A 17,668-nucleotide genomic window follows, 5' to 3' on the forward strand; every position below is an offset into this window, starting at 1 on the left:
TGGTCAACTATGTGCATTATCAAATGGATCCGCATTAGTGTGGACAGGGCCGCAGGCATACGTCCTTCACTCTGATCACATGTCCACCCTACCCCCCCAGGTCCTCTTCCTCCCCCAGAGACAGGGGCTGGCTCACCTGCAGCTGGCACCGCAGGTCCCTGGCGAGCTGCAGCTGCGCCCTGCGCCGCTCCCGCCGCTCGCTCCAGGCCTGGAGGCGCGGCGGCAGCAGATACTTCACCACGTGACTGACGTCCACGGCCATGACCACCACCAGGTCAGGGAAGAGCTGCCGCTCCAGCATGTAGGTGACCTCCTCCGCGCTCTGGGGGAAGCCCTCCAGGATGAAGCCGGTGGACCTGAGAGGGGCACAGGAATCAAACATCACATCATCAGTAGGAGTCAAATGGTGAAACACATGAGAGGAGGGGGGGTTGAGGTTACCTGAAGGGTTCCTGCTCCCAGTACAGAGCCAGCACGGTTTCCAGTACCTCTGGAGGCAGGGGGTCCCCATCAGAGAGAAAGGCTGTGATGGCTTTCTCATCCTGGCCCAGCGTCACCTCTGCCTGTTGGAGCCCATTCAGCAGCACTGCAGTGATGGACAGCATAGGTACTCCACTATACAGTACTCAGTGATGTGTGGTGGCTGACCTCAGGCTCCTCCTCGCGCGGCTCTGCTGTCCCTCCGGACTCTTCCATCGGGTCCTCCGGGGGCTCGGCCTCGTCGCTGCGGACCACCCGGCTCTGGGTCTTGGCGAGCATCAGCTCCTGGAGGCGCTCTCTGAACTGGATGTGGAAGACCCCCAGCTGACGGGCCAGCCAGCTGCCATGGAAGGACTTCCCCGAGCCCCGGGCCCCGAGCATCAGGACCCTCAGGGCAGGGGGCTGAAACCAAGAACAAGAGGAGGGTCCCTCTGTCTGCCTCGCTGAAACCAACAAGAGGAGGGTCCCTCTGTCTGCCTCGCTGAAACCAACAAGAGGAGGGTCCCTCTGTCTGCCTCACTGAAACCAACAAGAGGAGGGTCCCTCTGTCTGCCTCGCTGAAACCAACAAGAGGAGGGTCCCTCTGTCTGCCTCGCTGAAACCAACAAGAGGAGGGTCCCTCTGTCTGCCTCGCTGAAACCAACAAGAGGAGGGTCCCTCTGTCTGCCTCGCTGAAACCAACAAGAGGAGGGTCCCTCTGTCTGCCTCGCTGAAACCAACAAGAGGAGGGTCCCTCTGTCTGCCTCGCTGAAACCAACAAGAGGAGGGTCCCTCTGTCTGCCTCGCTGGCGTTCTTCTTTTCCTTTGATTCTTTCTTCATTTTGTTTGTCCTATTTTTCTTTCCTTCTATCTTTTCTTATTCTCTTTATTTCTTTATTTTCCTTACATGTTAGCATACCTTCAGAGGCCCAGTCTTCCCCAGAAACTCCGTGGGCTGGAGGAGGAAGCTCTCCCGGGCCTCGGTGCTAGAGAAGGTGTAGAGCTTCTCGCGGTACTTGGCAGCCATGTCGTCCGCCCCGGGCACCAGGACGTGGCGCTCCTTCAGAGCCACGGGGCAGAAGTGAAGGGTGTCCCCGTACAATCTCTTGGATGCTGTATCCTCCTGAAGGGGTGAGGGGATCACAAAGGGTCACTTCTATGTATTGAAGTCAATAATGACCAGGGTTAGGGTTACAGCTCTCCACAGTGGCTGGGGAGAGACTTCTGCACCGAGGACAGCAACAGAGGTTGGGTGAGGTCATTCAATGATACATTTTACTATGCACAGCTGCTGCAGGCTTACCTCCATTACCTTATCAACCCTCCCCCTACATAAACAGTCTGTCATCAGCCAGAGAACAGAGAGGCTGCACACCAGTAACACATGCAGAACCAAGGCGGGCCCATTGGCCATCGCCCACACCAAATATGGGTTGACTATATAGTTGAATTAGTAGAAGAAAAGAGGAGTTGTGAGATGGACTTGTTAAAGAGCAGGAGAGGCTATTCTGCCCCCCCAGGCCCCTGTTGGACCCTGTTGCCCTGCTGTTACCTCTGTTACCTCTGCTGTTACCTCTGTTACCTCTGCTGTTACCTCTGTTACCTCTGCTGTTACCTCTGTTACCTCTGTTACCTCTGTTACCTCTGCTGTTACCTCTGTTACCTCTGCTGTTACCCCTGCTGTTACCTCTGTTACCTCTGTTACCTCTGTTACCTCTGCTGTTACCTCTGCCGTTACCTCTGCTGTTACCTGTTACCTCTGTTACCTCTGTTACCTCTGCTGTTACCTCTGCTGTTACCTCTGTTACCTCTGCTGTTACCTCTGCTGTTACCTCTGTTACCTCTGTTACCTCTGCTGTTACCTCTGTTACCTCTGCTGTTACCCCTGCTGTTACCTCTGTTACCTCTGTTACCTCTGTTACCTCTGCTGTTACCTCTGCTGTTACCTCTGCTGTTACCTGTTACCTCTGTTACCTCTGTTACCTCTGCTGTTACCCCTGCTGTTACCTCTGTTACCTCTGCTGTTACCTCTGTTACCTCTGCTGTTACCTCTGCTGTTACCTGTTACCTCTGCTGTTACCTCTGCTGTTACCTCTGCTGTTACCTCTGCTGTTACCTCTGTTACCTCTGCTGTTACCTCTGTTACCTCTGCTGTTACCTGTTACCTCTGCTGTTACCTCTGCTGTTACCTCTGCTGTTACCTGTTACCTCTGCTGTTACCTCTGCTGTTACCTCTGTTACCTCTGTTACCTCTGCTGTTACCTCTGCTGTTACCTCTGCTGTTACCTCTGTTACCTCTGTTACCTCTGTTACCTCTGTTACCTCTGCTGTTACCTCTGTTACCTCTGTTACCTCTGTTACCTCTGCTGTTACCTCTGTTACCTCTGTTACCTCTGCTGTTACCTCTGTTACCTCTGCTGTTACCTCTGTTACCTCTGCTGTTACCTCTGCTGTTACCTCTGCTGTTACCTCTGTTACCTCTGCTGTTACCTCTGTTACCTCTGCTGTTACCTCTGTTACCTCTGCTGTTACCTCTGCTGTTACCTCTGCTGTTACCTCTTTTACCTCTGTTACCTCTGCTGTTACCTCTGTTACCTCTGCTGTTACCTCTGTTACCTCTGCTGTTACCTCTGCTGTTACCTCTGCTGTTACCTCTGTTACCTCTGTTACCTCTGTTACCTCTGCTGTTACCTCTGTTACCTCTGCTGTTACCTCTGTTACCTCTGCTGTTACCTGTTACCTCTGCTGTTACCTCTGCTGTTACCTCTGCTGTTACCTCTGTTACCTCTGCTGTTACCTCTGCTGTTACCTCTGCTGTTACCTCTGTTACCTCTGTTACCTCTGCTGTTACCTCTGTTACCTCTGTTACCTCTGCTGTTACCTCTGTTACCTCTGTTACCTCTGTTACCTCTGCTGTTACCTCTGTTACCTCTGCTGTTACCTCTGCTGTTACCTCTGCTGTTACCTCTGTTACCTCTGCTGTTACATCTGCTGTTACCTCTGTTACCTCTGCTGTTACCTCTGCTGTTACCTCTGTTACCTCTGCTGTTACCTCTGCTGTTACCTCTGTTACCTCTGTTACCTCTGTTACCTCTGCTGTTACCTCTGCTGTTACCTCTGCTGTTACCTCTGCTGTTACCTCTGCTGTTACCTCTGTTACCTCTGCTGTTACCTGTTACCTCTGCTGTTACCTCTGCTGTTACCTCTGTTACCTCTGCTGTTACCTCTGTTACCTCTGCTGTTACCTCTGCTGTTACCTCTGCTGTTACCTCTGTTACCTCTGCTGTTACCTCTACTGTTACCTCTGCTGTTACCTCTGCTGTTACCTCTGCTGTTACCTCTGCTGTTACCTCTGCTGTTACCTCTACTGTTACCTCTGCTGTTACCTCTGTTACCTCTGCTGTTACCTCTGTTACCTCTGCTGTTACCTCTGTTACCTCTGCTGTTACCTCTGCTGTTACCTCTGCTGTTACCTCTGTTACCTCTGCTGTTACCTCTGCTGTTACCTCTGCTGTTACCTCTGTTACCTCTGCTGTTACCTCTGTTACCTCTGTTACCTCTGCTGTTACCTCTGCTGTTACCTCTGCTGCCCCCCCCAGGCCCCTGTTGGACACTACCCGGCTCCAGGAACAACTCCTTCCTTGTGTTTGTACTGAATACAGTTCAAAAGGTTTTGTTTTTTTTGTATCTACTACTGTTCTGTACGTTCTGCCTTGACCCCCCATTCATTTCTGTTATCAGTGATATTTTTTCTGACCTGGTTCTCTCTTGTTGCTTGGTCCTCCTCCTCCTCCTCTTCCTCTCTCAGCACCTCCTCCAGCGCCTGAGAGTCGTCCTCCTCTTCCTGGAGGTCCGCCTCTGTCACCTCCCACCCAACGTACTGGAACTGCTCTGTGTTATTCATAAACCATAGTTACCATGTATAGATACCATGGGACATTTCAATGGAACATGTCCAACATTAATTGTAGATTGTCGCAAGTTGGGTTTTTATTTCCAAAACTGTTAATGCTGTTAACACTGTAACACACAGCAGTATCACACAAAGTTCAAATTTTACCAGTTTTAAATAACACAAATCATGGCTACCATCAAATCCATGTGACCATTAGCTCTCCTATTTTGTATTTTATAATGTTTATGTTCTGGACATTGCAAGTGATACTTTTTCTGTCAACTATTTGTAAAACGTGTTTGTCTTTGTATTACCTGCCTAGGGACTGCAGATTAAATGTCGTTTTCTAGCTAAATGTGGACCAGTTCTTAACTGTTTGTTAGGGGCTGTGTGCCTGTCCCCCCCCGCCTTCTTTTCTCCACAGGTGATGGTGTGTTCCAGATGCCTCGGACACCAGCCTTCACTTGTTTCACTAGTTTCACTTGTGATGTAATTTCCTGTTATAGCGTTCCCGTTGGTCTTTGTGATGGTGTCATGTCATTGGCTAGTCATTGTTATTGTTAAGCTACATTAGCCTCTTTAGCAAACCAAGTCCAAAACAAACAACACAACTTTACATTGTATTGAACGCACAGCAAGGCCGTGCAATGCATACATTGGTGACCGGAATAAAGTAGCAATGTATTCAAGTGTGTAAGAGCATTTAAAATCTACATTAAAATGACCAACGTGGTACAAATACAAAGAAAATAAATCTCTTCACGGGCGCAGCCATTTTTGTTCAGAGCATCATCACTGAGCTCGGTCTACTCTCAGAATTTCGAGGGGGCGCGACCAAAGGGGGGCGTGCCTCCGAGAAATGGCGCAAGAAAGCTGGGAGATTTCCCCACTTCCGAGGTATCTGAGGCATCTGGAACACACCATGAGCTGCAGTGGTTTTCCCTCAGCCAATCAGAAGTGAGACCAGCTCACAGGTCTCTGACCTCCGCTGGCATGCTGGTTGCTGCCTCAGCCCTCCTTTGTGTTTTGTTTGAGCCTAGTTAAACTTGCAAAAGGTGGGAAGTAGGAGGCTAGGTAAGTCGGGTACCCTACACATGCATTCACGTAGTTACTTCTTTGTTTAACACACTAGGTCAGTTGGTTGTTGCCACCCTTGTATTTTACCCCCTTTTTTAGATGAGCAGAGTAGGCCTTTTGTTGTTTGGTTTTGGTTGCAGAGGTAGTGAATCGTTAGGCCCAGTTTTGTTATACTTGTTTCATTGGTTTGGCAACTTCCTTTTGGTCCCTTCTTTCCCCACCCGTTTGTTTTGAAGGCTCCGTTATACTTTTGTCTTGAGTTGTGAAACTAAAACCCTTTACTTTTGCCGCCTTTACTTTGACTCTGTCGATATTATTTGGTTTTTGTGTTTCGTCTTTATTTACCCCTGGTTCCACCAAAGTAACACAGTTACTACTATTAAACAGATGAATAATTAATTTGTATCATTTTAGTTTTCTATTTGCGGTGGATATAAACAAGGGTACTGTGTCCAACTCTAACTGCTGATTTCCACCGGGGACGTAAGGGAACGGCTGCGCCGCGGTCACCGCTGCTGATCGCTGCCACTCTAATCAATGAAACCATCCCCACCGGGCGCGCCGCGGCGCGTCTCAGCAGCGTCCCAGGAGCAGCGCACCGCGCTGCAGCGCTATCTTTACGCAGCACTTCTATTTTGACACGAGCCGCTGCTGAACCGCGTCAATTTCCACAGAGCAGATCGAGCCGGGCAGGAAGTGAAGTAATAAAAGCCATAGAGCATCCGGTCAATTTTCAAAATGAAACACAATACTCAGCTCATGTAGCCTATCACAACTTCACATCAACATTACGTCATGACCGGTGGCACCAGGTCAGCAGTCAATCAATCAAAGGGTCTCAGAGGGTCGGCAGCATGGACGACGAGAGACTTATTATCGAAGTGGAGCAACATAAAATCATTTACGAAATCAATCATCCTTTTTATAAAGACAATGTGAGAAAGGATTTCCTTTATCCACACAGTTTATCGCAGGATCTCGCGGTCTCGCGTACATTCAGGATTATCGCGTGATCTCGTGATCTCGCATGAATACGGCTGGCTTGCAATGCAGCGCGCGCTGCCGTTACGCGCCCGGTGGGGATTGACGCAGGGCACAGGACGCAGCCATTCCGCGGCGCAGCCGTTCTGCAGCACGTACGTCCCCGGTGGAAATAAGGCGTAACACGCAACCTCTGGAAACACACACAGACACACAGACACACAGACTCAATAACAACACTTACTCTCCATCTGGTGGACCACCTCATTCAGGAGGTCCTCGGGGCTCTTACTGCCGATGTCCAGCAAGACCAAGCTGCTGGTTATATGGGGCGCCATGCTGTCCCACTCCCCCATAAACTGCTTGATCCGCAGTCTATGGTCATCCATCTCTGGACCGTCTGGGTAACCCATCACCCACTGCTCAGGGGGGACCATATCTTTAGGGATGAAGAGGTGAACAAGGGAGTCAGGGTCATCATGTCTTTAGTAGGGGACAGGGGAACAGGGGAGTCAGGGTCATCATGTCTTTAGTAGGGGACAGGGGAACAGGGGAGTCAGGGTCATCATGTCTTTAGTAGGGGACAGGGGACCAAGGGAGTCAGGGTCATCATGTCTTTAGTAGGGGACAGGGGAACAGGGGAGTCAGGGTCATCATGTCTTTAGTAGGGGACAGGGGACCAAGGGAGTCAGGGTCATCATGTCTTTAGTAGGGGACAGGGGAACAAGGGAGTCAGGGTCATCATGTCTTTAGTAGTTGACAGGGGAACAGGTAAATCAGGGGAAAACTTTAGAGAGAAAGATTGCATTACAGTTTATTTTCAGGGGAAGGTTGGGTGTATGCAGGCAACTGGGTTCCATGTTGTTTAGTCTGTACATTTATAAATGACAGATGAAGACAGGTGTGGATGGGCACAGACAAGAAACAGATCTATGATATATAGATAAAAAATAAGAGAAATCACCATCAGCTTCTTCCTCTACGGTCTTCAGTTGTGGCTGTGATGTATCCTCCACTTCAGCCTCCTGCCCTGCCTCCCTTTCAGTTCTAGAATCAGAAGGAAGGCCCCTAATGAAAGTGTGTTTCAATAAGCCAGCTGTAACAGGATCTGACAGCACGCTTTACCGTTGTGCCTCCAGCCTCCTCCTCAGGGCTTTGTCCACAGAGTCCCGGTCCATCTCATACATCCTCTTCAACAGAGTGCTCCCTGGAAGCAGAGCACGGGGCCAGTGATGCTGTGTGTACCTGACCCTGAGTGTTTGTGTGTTTGAGTCTAGAGTTTATTTCCTACCTCCGTCAGTGGCGTCCATGAGGCAAACAAATAAGTCTGGCAACGCCCCAGCGTGGGCCTCCTGTAGGCTGGCCAGCTGGGAGAAGTTCTTGGGAAAGTTGTCCAAGACCCAGCCAGCCTTTATTGTTGTATCTACATCTGCCTCTTCAATCTGTAAGACAACAACAACAGCATGAGCAAGAGCTTCACGGAGCTGAGAGGCCCCTTCTTTTACCACCAGCGGGGCTGTTGTTCAGCCATTGCATTTACATTGAGGGCATTTAGCAGACGCTTTTATCCATAGCGACTTACTTACATTTGTCAGAAGAAGGTGAAACAATATATCGCTGACGGTACAGTAAGGATGCTCATAGAACCAAGTGCAAAGTGCAAAGCACTAACAATCTAAACACTGCAAGCCATTTCACAATCTACTCTAGTGACATCCAAAGAAGGAGTATCCACCCAAATATATGATGGATAGAGCATCTACCCATGGTCCATCTGGTTGGACACACACATGTGTACTGTCACTCAAAGGTAGACTGTGAAACGGCTTGTAATGGCTTCAACACCTGGTAGTAAAAAAGGGATCTCTAAAGACTAAGTTGATCAAGATCCTGATTTATATTAATGATATAGGCACCTGCAGCTACCAATAGGAGTCTTCTTAATGTAATGGGCACCTGCAGCTACCAATAGGGGTCTTCTTAATGTAATGGGCACCTGCAGCTACCAATAGGAGTCTTAATGTATGAACCGTACCTCTTTAATGCGCTTCTCCAACATTTCATAACCCACTGTTGGAGGAGGAGAGCCTGAGCCTGTTGGTTTGGCCTTGGACGGTTCTCTAAAGGACTCTGCTGTTAATACAAACTCCTTCACCACTGGGTGATCCTCTTTCACTGTAAGAAGCAGATGACAGGCATTACCAGGTCAGAAAGGATAGCTCCAATAAGATGCCAGAAGATATTCTTAAATTAAAGCAGACAGGAATGCCGCATAAAGTGCAGGACATAATATTAGGAGGATGGAGGGGGAATATTAATAGGAATAAAGATAGATTAAATGAATTTCAAGAGGAATAAAGGCAAACACCAGTTTAGTATAACTTACCCTCAGCCTGTTGACCATCTTGATCCACTTCCCTCTGTACTTTCTCCACACCTGTGTGGACGGCGTCCTCGCCGCTTTGTTCCTGCTCCAGTGCGGCCAGGACCAGCAGCGCCTCAACGTCCACCACCGTGGCTCCATAGCGCCGGGCCAGAAGGCCACACAGAGTGCTCTTCCCCGACAGAGCGGGCCCCACCACGGACACCTTACAGGGTGGGGAGGGCATCGGAGGAAGCAGGTACCGTCGAGGACACTCTAGAAACTTCTGGTAGGCCTCCTGGGATGACAGGAAGTAGGCCTTGGCCTGGAATCTGTTAAGCATGTGGGACGTAAACAGGGGAATGTCTTTCATCGTTTTTCTCAGTTTTGGCACGGCGCCACACTCACCCCACACAGAACTGAGTCGTGCCCTGAACGATGCGGCCCTCTTGTAGAGCTACAGGACAGATCTGGCCCCAGCGACTCCTCCTCCAGCGGAAACCAGGGGCCACCGTGTCAGAGGAGGACATGGCTCTGTGCAGGTCCTCCTGTGAAGGGTCCTTCAAGAGCACACACCTCAGCGTATATCGTACACAGGCATGACAGAATCCTTGATTGCATTATTTGCTTGTTGAGCAGGACTTAGAGAAATCTCCATCTGATAATCTTTCGTTAAAATTGACAATCCATTACATGTGTGTATGTGTATCAAGTTTTCAGATGACTAAGTTAGATAACAAGTCAATTCCACATGATACTTCTTGGTAGACCCACAGCATCAGTAAACGGTGTCTTCTCAAATGAAGAGCTCACCATCTCATTAGAGAGAAGCTCATCGGGTTGGCTCAGGAGGACGGGAACTGAGGCGCGTCTCAATGCCATCGATTCCAGACGAGACATAACAGACTGGAGACACAAAGCCATCCACTCAATGGCATTGATGCAAGAAGAACAGAGTGTAGAATGATTTAAAGAAACAAACTTATTTTAATAGCCTAAGTGTGAAAAAGGGCCTTGCCATGTAAAGCTCCTGGTGCGTGTTGTTTCCATCCAGTTCAAACAGGTAGAGAGGGTTGTGGTCCACAATGTAGTCCTAAGAGGTGAAGAGGTTATACTGAATACACAATCCTATCAATACAAAGGTCCTCACGCCTACATTAATACTAGACATTGTTGTCAGCTGTATACGTATGGTTCGGTCTAATTGAATCAGTGAATAGACTTCAACAGATTTAGAGATTTGAAGCCATAACACAGGACTTACCTCCAGGGGCTTCAGAATGGTGTCTTTGTACAATTTGATCCTGAGAGAACATTGTTCTGCAAAGTTGTCTCGTGTCCGCACCATCTGGTGGACATCCTCCTTCTGAAGCTCCTTCTGCTCTCACACAATATGGATATATTATGTGTTGTCTGAATTATCTTTAATAGGTAGAAGTTCCCACACTGTTTAAAAGGGTTTCTCTCAGGATTCAGACCTGCTCTGCTTCATCCTCTTCACCCTCCTCAAGCGGGCTCTGCACTCCGCTCTCTGGCTCTTTGTTTGGCTGCTCTGGTCTGGGATACATCTGGCCGGTGGCTGGGTGCTGCCTCACAGCTGACAGCCTCTGGATCAAGTCCTCGTCTGGACACTAAGTACAGAGACAGTTAATGCACCAGCAGCACCACCTGGGAACATCAAGCTTTACAACTCAATTGCATTGTATGAATTATGAGAGTGACATTAAGCTTGCTTTGGAAAATGTATTCCTAGGCAAAAGCATTTCCTCGCAAGAGCTGTTGAAAACTAGGAAATTGATTTATGTCTCATTTTCCAAATTTCAATGATTGATGAAAGATTTTCCATACATGAATATAAGGACAGTGTGTGTGGTGGTCTTGTCTATGTAGATGTTGTATAATTGTGTGTGTTTGGCTGACACAGACCCTGATTGTACAGGGCTCTGTACCATCAGATAGTATATCTTTTTATGTGTGCGTTGTAATCGCCAAGTCTAACATGAAGTGGGTATGAGTACAACTGGGACCAACTACATTGGGTAGGAGAGGGACCTTTATGTTGATGATGACGTCCGGTGTGAGCTTGAGGTTTCTGATCAGCTCTATCTGGTCGTGTATCTTCAGACACTCCTCTGACATGGAGGGAAGGCAGCTCAACACATACCCTACACCATCAAATGATAAATCATGAGGAAGACAAGGCAATGCAATTGTATTTATACAGCACGATTTAAACACGCCATTCATATTGAAAATGTTAAAGTAAGTTAAAATACCATGAGGCTGCTGTGGTTGTTGTATTATATTTTTTTTCCCTCCCACAATGCAAACACTACTAAGTGCAGAATTGCACATTAACCTATCACAGCTTTACTGTTGTACTATTGTTTATTTGGTACCGTAATGTTGGACATCTGGTGACTGGAGCCTTTCTATAATGAGCTGGAGCACCAGAGCTTCTGGAACACATCCTCCTTCACCCAAGGTCTCCCTGAGCTGGATTTGGGCCGACCATGGAACCAACGAGTTAGCACAAGGGTGGAAACATCGAAAGGCTCAATAGCAGAGGGAGAATGAGGCTTACCTCCACACCCACTTTGGTTTGATGTTCAATTTCTTTGTACATCAATTCTGTATCTGTAACAAAACAGAATGTTAAAGAAATGCATACAATTTTGTTCTATTTTGTGTGCAAACATATACAAAATACTTGCCATCAATCCAGATACATTTCCACGACTCAGATAACCTTTTGGCCAAGCTGGATTTACCTACTCCCTGATACAAAACAAAATAGCACAGTTATAGCTTTCTACAGTAGTCTGTATCAACGAGACATACAATTATTGTCAATGAGACTCAAGGTAACGAGAGAGTGAGTGAGTGAGTGAGTGAGTGAGTGAGTGTGTGTGTGTGTGTGTGTGTGTGTGTGTGTGTGTGTGTGTGTGTGTGTGTGTGTGTGTGTGTGTGTGTGTGTGTGTGTGTGTGTGTGTGTGTGTGTGTGTGTGTGTGTGTGTGATCACCGGCTTTCCCACTATAATAAAGCAGGTGGGTTTGGCCAGCAGCATCTCTCTCTCAGCTTCATCCTCACACAGGTTGTCCACCAGTCGGCCCATCTCCGACTGCATTTCATTAGACACGGAGCACAGTGGTCAGCAAAGTAAGTTTAGACAATTATGAAGAATGTAGGAACATATAAATAGCTGTGTGTCTTTATATATATATGTATATTAAAGTACTCACCGTTGTGTATCGTAAGTTCAGAGAGCCTCAGTGTGAACCTGTGGCCGACGCAATGCGTGAAGTAACCATAGTAACCAGAATATGTAGCGGAATGCACACTTGCCCTTTTGGAATTACACGAATTTGTACAAATTAATATCAAAATAACTGGAAAAAAAAACGGGAAAAGTATTCTGGGAACAATAATAAAAAATAAAACCGTAAATGCGATGCTTACGGTTTACTAAAAAATAAAAGCATCTGCTTTCGCTTTTAGCCACTCAGGATGTTTGGACTGCGCGGCTGCCCGTCAGTGTTGCCAGATTGGACAAGATTTCCTGCCCAATCTGGCAACACTGCTGCCAATAGTAGCGTCATAAGGAGGAAGTCCCCTGTCACCTGACATAACAACACAACACAGGCGTCTCTACAGCTAGGACCCCTGATCATGCAACACTATTATCCATTATAAGTTCAAAGTTGTGCTCCTGTTTCAGAGGAAAGGCATGTGTATGTATAGGTAACGCATAGCGCTCATTATCTGCACCAGTCTTTGCAGAGAGGAAACATGCCTTGCTCTTACTGACTCAGATCCATTTGATTGAATTCCCGAGTTCTCTAAAAGCGTCAGCATGCCTCAGTCGGCGGCCCTCATCAGTGGGGTCCAGAGCCTGGTGGTGTACGAGACGAGAGCCGTGAGTTGAACAGTCTGGTGACCCTACAGCAGACCGACGGGAGCATTACATGCACAATGAAACAATTAGAGTTTCTCTTTCCAATGATACTCCATCGTTATACTTTTTTTTGGAAAGAGTGCAGGTACAAACTGTCAGGACTATATCAGCAGATGACAGCACAATGACATTCTCTGGTGCTGTGGGTTCCTGACATTCTTTAACATGGGTTTAATCCCATAATATGCACGATGGCAATAACTAACAAACCCTGGTCATGTGCTTACATTCGTGTGAGCAGTGTGTACGTTTCAATTCAACTCCTAGATGACTTTAACATTTACTTTCGTGATTGATTTTTATGATTAGATAATATTATTGGCTTTGTAAAGAGTGGCATTGCTTATTGACAATCATCACAATAAACCACTAGGAGGTTGTTAAGACTAATGAGCACAACATGGACATCATGCTATTGTTGGATAGTCCTTTGCCACCGTATTGAACTCCTTGGAAGTCTCTCAAGTGGGAACGGGGGCATGGGGAGAGGAACAGAACAGAATGGTTTCAGACTGTATCGATACAATGTGTTCCCGTTTCACACCCAGTGCTGCATTTGAAATCTTCAGCCACAAAAGAAGGAAACAAAAAATCCTGAAGCTGGCTGTTATGTTTGCATGGGATTCTAGTTATAGTACTGACACTTTAAGCAGTTTGAATAGTGAACAATTTGTTAGTGACATCTTATTTAATATCTTCATGGTTTTTGGTGATGAAAAAATGATATTGCCACTCATAATGTGCTGTGTATCATGCACATGTACTGTATGTTTGTTATTCAAATCATTGAACACAAGGTGTGGAGTCTCTCCACACCTCTGTTGCTTGATTATAATGTCCCTTGAAGCTCCTGCTCATGGCAAATTAACTGTGCTGTGTCAGCTTTCAAAAACACAGCTATGACCGTAAAAGTTAAATCTCTGGTTCCCAAACTTTTTTACCTTAAGCCCCCTAACTGATATGTGAGAATATCTGGGTTCCCCTGAAAATCCATATCGGGGAAAATATTTATATCGATTGTTGTGAAGAAAGATTCTGTTTAATCTGCTATTCTAATATTTTAGAATAGCTATATTTATTGATTCATATATATAATGTTGAGGTTCAAAAGACATGTGGATATGTGCTGATATCTCCGGCCCTCGGTTAGGGGCCCGGACCCCAACTGAGCTCAATGACATTATCATCACATGGTGTCTTTGTTGTACAGGATTGTTGAACCCATTTTTATTATAGCTATTATTATCATTTGATGACCCTTTTCAATGTTTTCAGCGGTATTTTGTGGTCGGAAGTAATCAGGCTCAAACCAAACATCGCGTGCTGAAGGTGGACCGCACGGAACCAAAGGATCTGGTGATCATGGACGACAAGGTACCGGCGAGGACACGGCCTCACTCTAACTCCAGTGTTAGCAGAACGAGCCCAGCTCCTCCTATTATACGCTTCCAGTACATCCCAGAGGACCTCTTTACTATCACACACACACTGGTGACAGCAGAGCTGAATGAGTTCACCTCCCTGCCTTCTCCAACGCCTGTTAACAGATCCACGGCGTTCATGATGATGGGTGACCTATCGAAGACCCGATGTTCAACATCATTCCCCTTTACGTTTCACCGTTGTAGATACATTCACAGGGGGGTTATTATTGTCTATTGGCTTGACTTGGATGGACTTGTACAGTAGCTTTGTAGAGCTCTGTATCTACCTCTAACACTTCCTGCTTTAAATGACGCACAATTATGATTTTTGCGTCATTTAAAGCAGGAAGTGTAAGAGGGGGGGGGGGGGGGCGCTAAAAAACTACAAGCACTAGTTCCAGTGGGCGGGACTTAGGGGTGTATGGTATAAACATTATAGAGAGTACACCGGTGTGAATTTGTGCAACGGTATGGATTTTGATGTTACCGTTTGACGGTATCTAAATAATATAATATATAGACATCTATAATATAATATATAATATCACGGCATCTTCTCCGACGTCTCAGGTCCTTCCACATCAATCTGAAGTTGTGGTTCAATTTGGACTTCAGAGTCAAAGCCAAAGTTTCTTTCCCCAATTCCTTCTCCACCATGGCCAAGAATCAATACCCGGGTCTTATTTAGCAAACCCGCACCCGGCCGTACCCGCAAAATACATTCCGCACCCGACCAGACCCGCTGTAAATTGATATCGACGCCCGACCCGCACTCAAAGGAAAATTAGACGGAATTAGATGTAATGCCGGGGAATTACACTACCTGGGGTTGGCGTGGTGCTTTAGATTGCTGTGCAAAAAAAGCACATCATCCACACGGTTTTAGTTGACTCCTCCGCTCCTGAATAACATATCCAGCATATCCACCGACCCGCGCTGTTCAGGCGTCCGACCCGACCCGCACCCGTGTCCGACACAGTACATTATTTTTCATCCAAATCGTGCGGGTCACGCAGGACTCTGGCCGAGATAACCCCCACTACTTGTTGTGGAAGTACCAGAGACGTCCGAGAACCTGACGCAGTCTTTAATTCATAATATCATCTGAAGGCGGACAGTAGTGTTGTCGTGGCAATTTATTGCCACGACAATTTATTGCCACGAGATATTGCGTCTCGGACAGTTGAGACTTCCAAATGCGAAATAGCACACAATAGTTAAAATGTGTATGCACACATTTTAATGTATGCATACACCAGTAGCAGATTGAGCCCAGAATACAGTTCCACACAGCCCCCCCTCCCTGAAATGTACCTGTCAATACAGCACGTGAGGGAACTGTTGACATGCAGGATGTTTTGGTATAGATAAGGGCGTCCTTGTGACGGGTTCACCCCAGGGAACAGGTTAACAAAGGGGCACACTGTAACACCAGTTAACAGACCGCTTATTAAAACTAAACAACTTATAGATTTTCCATCAGTGTCCTCCCAGATATTTGATAGATAAGCCTACCAGTTGGTATCCAGCTAGGAGGGGGCGCAATTCTCAGACCGATCCCTTAAGATCCTGACATATAATATATATATATATAATATACATTTTCACCTTTGACACAAGATGTTTGGCAGGTGTGTAGTGGATACAGTTCCCGTGGTTTTAAATGGTCTCTCTGGTTGCAGCATGTGTACAGCCAGCAGGAGCTCAGGGAACTGCTCGGACGCTTGGATCTGGGGAACCGGACTAAGATGGGGCAGAAGGGGTCCTCTGGGCTGTCCCGGGCCGTCTCTGCCTACGGCATTGTGGGTAAGATGGCCAATATCCCACTGAGACTGACCAAGAAAAAACAAATATAATCCAATAGAAAACCTGAGTCAACGGATTTGATTTAGTTTTTGTTGATTCAGATGTTTTTTATAAATAAATATTGTTTTGTGAGTATTTAAAGTTAAACTTAATTTGAAAAGGAATTGACCTTTATAGATGTGACCTGTTTTTATCAATGAATAAACAAAGTGATAGTCTTTGAATTTTACGATGGCCACTAGGTGCGTGCAGCCTATAAACTCAATGGCTTGGGTTATGTTAGAATGACATTTGTCAAACTGTAAAAGAGGCGCTGTAATCAATGGAGGAATCCTTTTTCCGTGGAGGGTTCAATAATCAAGCTGAGGAATATGTCTTTATTGTTCCCAGTAACATAACGAGGGTCTGATTTGACATAATCAATAAAATGTAAAATGGTAGAATTATATCATGTCTATTACATTCCTTACTTTTTGAATCCCTTTCTTATACTTCAATTGATGACTTTGATAGCTCATTGTTATCGAGTTTCACAAGCAAGTTGAGTTCTGGGTGTTTAGAGGAGAAAAGGGGGATAACCAATGTGATCCTGCTTTAATGGTGTGGTCATCTTCCTTGATCTACCTATCTCCATTATCTCCCTCTATTCAAACTATAGATCTACCTATCTCCATTATCTCCCTCTATTCAAACTATAGATCTACCTATCTCCATTAGCTTACTCTATTCAAACTATAGATCTACCTATCTCCATTACCTCCCTCTATTCAAACTATAGATCTACCTATCTCCATTATCTCACTCTATTGAAACTATAGATCTACCTATCTCCATTATCTCACTCTATTGAAACTATAGTCTATAAAGAGTTTGCAGGATGTGAATTATTATTATTATTCAATTACATAATTTATCTGTGCTTATCTGTGCACAATTAACGTCTTACGGAGGCTAATCATGCATTCAGCCATTGCTCTATTTTGAGCAACAGTGCCAATATGGATCTTATTTTAATTTACTTGTTTATTATTATGTCTTGTATTATGTATGAGTAGGAATAGGTACAAGGTGTACCTATGCAAGGGATTCACCCTGATTAAACAATTGCTAATTACATTAAATACATAAGGATTGGCGATAATTTTTTTATTCTTTTATGTTGCTCATTGAGAGGGTGGAACAAAACATGTGTTGTAATTTTAAGTAAGCATCAATATAAAGAGGGACCTACGTAGGATTTATAATAAATTGGCTGCATCTGCATAATTAATGGTCTTTATTTTCAAAGTTGAATGAAGGTTTATTTGTTTTTGGTCAGGTTTTGTGCGTTTCCTAGAGGGCTACTACATCGTGTTGATCACCAAGCGCAGAAAGATGGCTGACATTGGCGGTCACTCCATTTACAAAGTAGAAGACACCAGCATGATGTACATCCCCAACGACTCTGTCAGGGTCACACACCCCGACGAGGCCAGGTACTGACCCCCACGAGGCCAGGTACTGACCCCCACGAGGGGGTACTGACCCCCACGAGGGGGTACTGACCCCCACGAGGCCAGGTACTGACCCCCACGAGGGGGTACTGACCCCCACGAGGGGGTACTGACCCCCACGAGGGGGTACTGACCTACTTAATGACTGTCACCCCCCACCAGGCCAGGTACTGACCTGCTTAATGACTGTCAGGGTCCTACGAGGGGGTACTGAC

General features: G+C 46.3%; 2 protein-coding genes across 2 annotated transcripts in view; one reads left to right on the forward strand and one right to left on the reverse strand.

The window, feature by feature from the left end:
* The window catches only part of ak9 (adenylate kinase 9), a gene marked incomplete at both ends in the record, with an annotated part of 19,238 nt that extends 7,348 nt beyond the window's left edge, over positions 1 to 11,890 (reverse strand). Inside the window, 19 exons of the mRNA XM_084484320.1 lie at positions 137 to 356; positions 442 to 563; positions 649 to 882; positions 1,379 to 1,582; positions 6,478 to 6,605; positions 6,657 to 6,895; positions 7,538 to 7,619; positions 7,704 to 7,854; positions 8,448 to 8,587; positions 8,799 to 9,106; positions 9,183 to 9,334; positions 9,793 to 9,867; positions 10,039 to 10,152; positions 10,253 to 10,405; positions 10,827 to 10,939; positions 11,174 to 11,270; positions 11,359 to 11,411; positions 11,489 to 11,552; positions 11,798 to 11,890. Of these exons, the coding sequence (XP_084340446.1) occupies positions 137 to 356; positions 442 to 563; positions 649 to 882; positions 1,379 to 1,582; positions 6,478 to 6,605; positions 6,657 to 6,895; positions 7,538 to 7,619; positions 7,704 to 7,854; positions 8,448 to 8,587; positions 8,799 to 9,106; positions 9,183 to 9,334; positions 9,793 to 9,867; positions 10,039 to 10,152; positions 10,253 to 10,405; positions 10,827 to 10,939; positions 11,174 to 11,270; positions 11,359 to 11,411; positions 11,489 to 11,552; positions 11,798 to 11,890 (2,742 nt within the window). The remainder of the gene's footprint in view (positions 1 to 136; positions 357 to 441; positions 564 to 648; positions 883 to 1,378; positions 1,583 to 6,477; positions 6,606 to 6,656; positions 6,896 to 7,537; positions 7,620 to 7,703; positions 7,855 to 8,447; positions 8,588 to 8,798; positions 9,107 to 9,182; positions 9,335 to 9,792; positions 9,868 to 10,038; positions 10,153 to 10,252; positions 10,406 to 10,826; positions 10,940 to 11,173; positions 11,271 to 11,358; positions 11,412 to 11,488; positions 11,553 to 11,797) is intronic.
* Positions 11,891 to 12,463: 573 nt separating this feature from the next.
* fig4a (FIG4 phosphoinositide 5-phosphatase a) overlaps positions 12,464 to 17,668 on the forward strand; it is a 40,262-nt gene continuing 35,057 nt past the window's right edge. The window contains exons 1-4 of the mRNA XM_084483633.1: positions 12,464 to 12,691; positions 14,006 to 14,104; positions 15,837 to 15,960; positions 17,279 to 17,435. Coding sequence (XP_084339759.1) covers positions 12,629 to 12,691; positions 14,006 to 14,104; positions 15,837 to 15,960; positions 17,279 to 17,435 — 443 coding nt within the window. The 5' untranslated portion in view covers positions 12,464 to 12,628. The remainder of the gene's footprint in view (positions 12,692 to 14,005; positions 14,105 to 15,836; positions 15,961 to 17,278; positions 17,436 to 17,668) is intronic.

Source organism: Micromesistius poutassou (genome assembly GCF_964030765.1).
Source record: "Micromesistius poutassou genome assembly, chromosome: 19".
In the NCBI taxonomy this organism is placed as follows: Eukaryota; Metazoa; Chordata; class Actinopteri; order Gadiformes; family Gadidae; genus Micromesistius; species Micromesistius poutassou.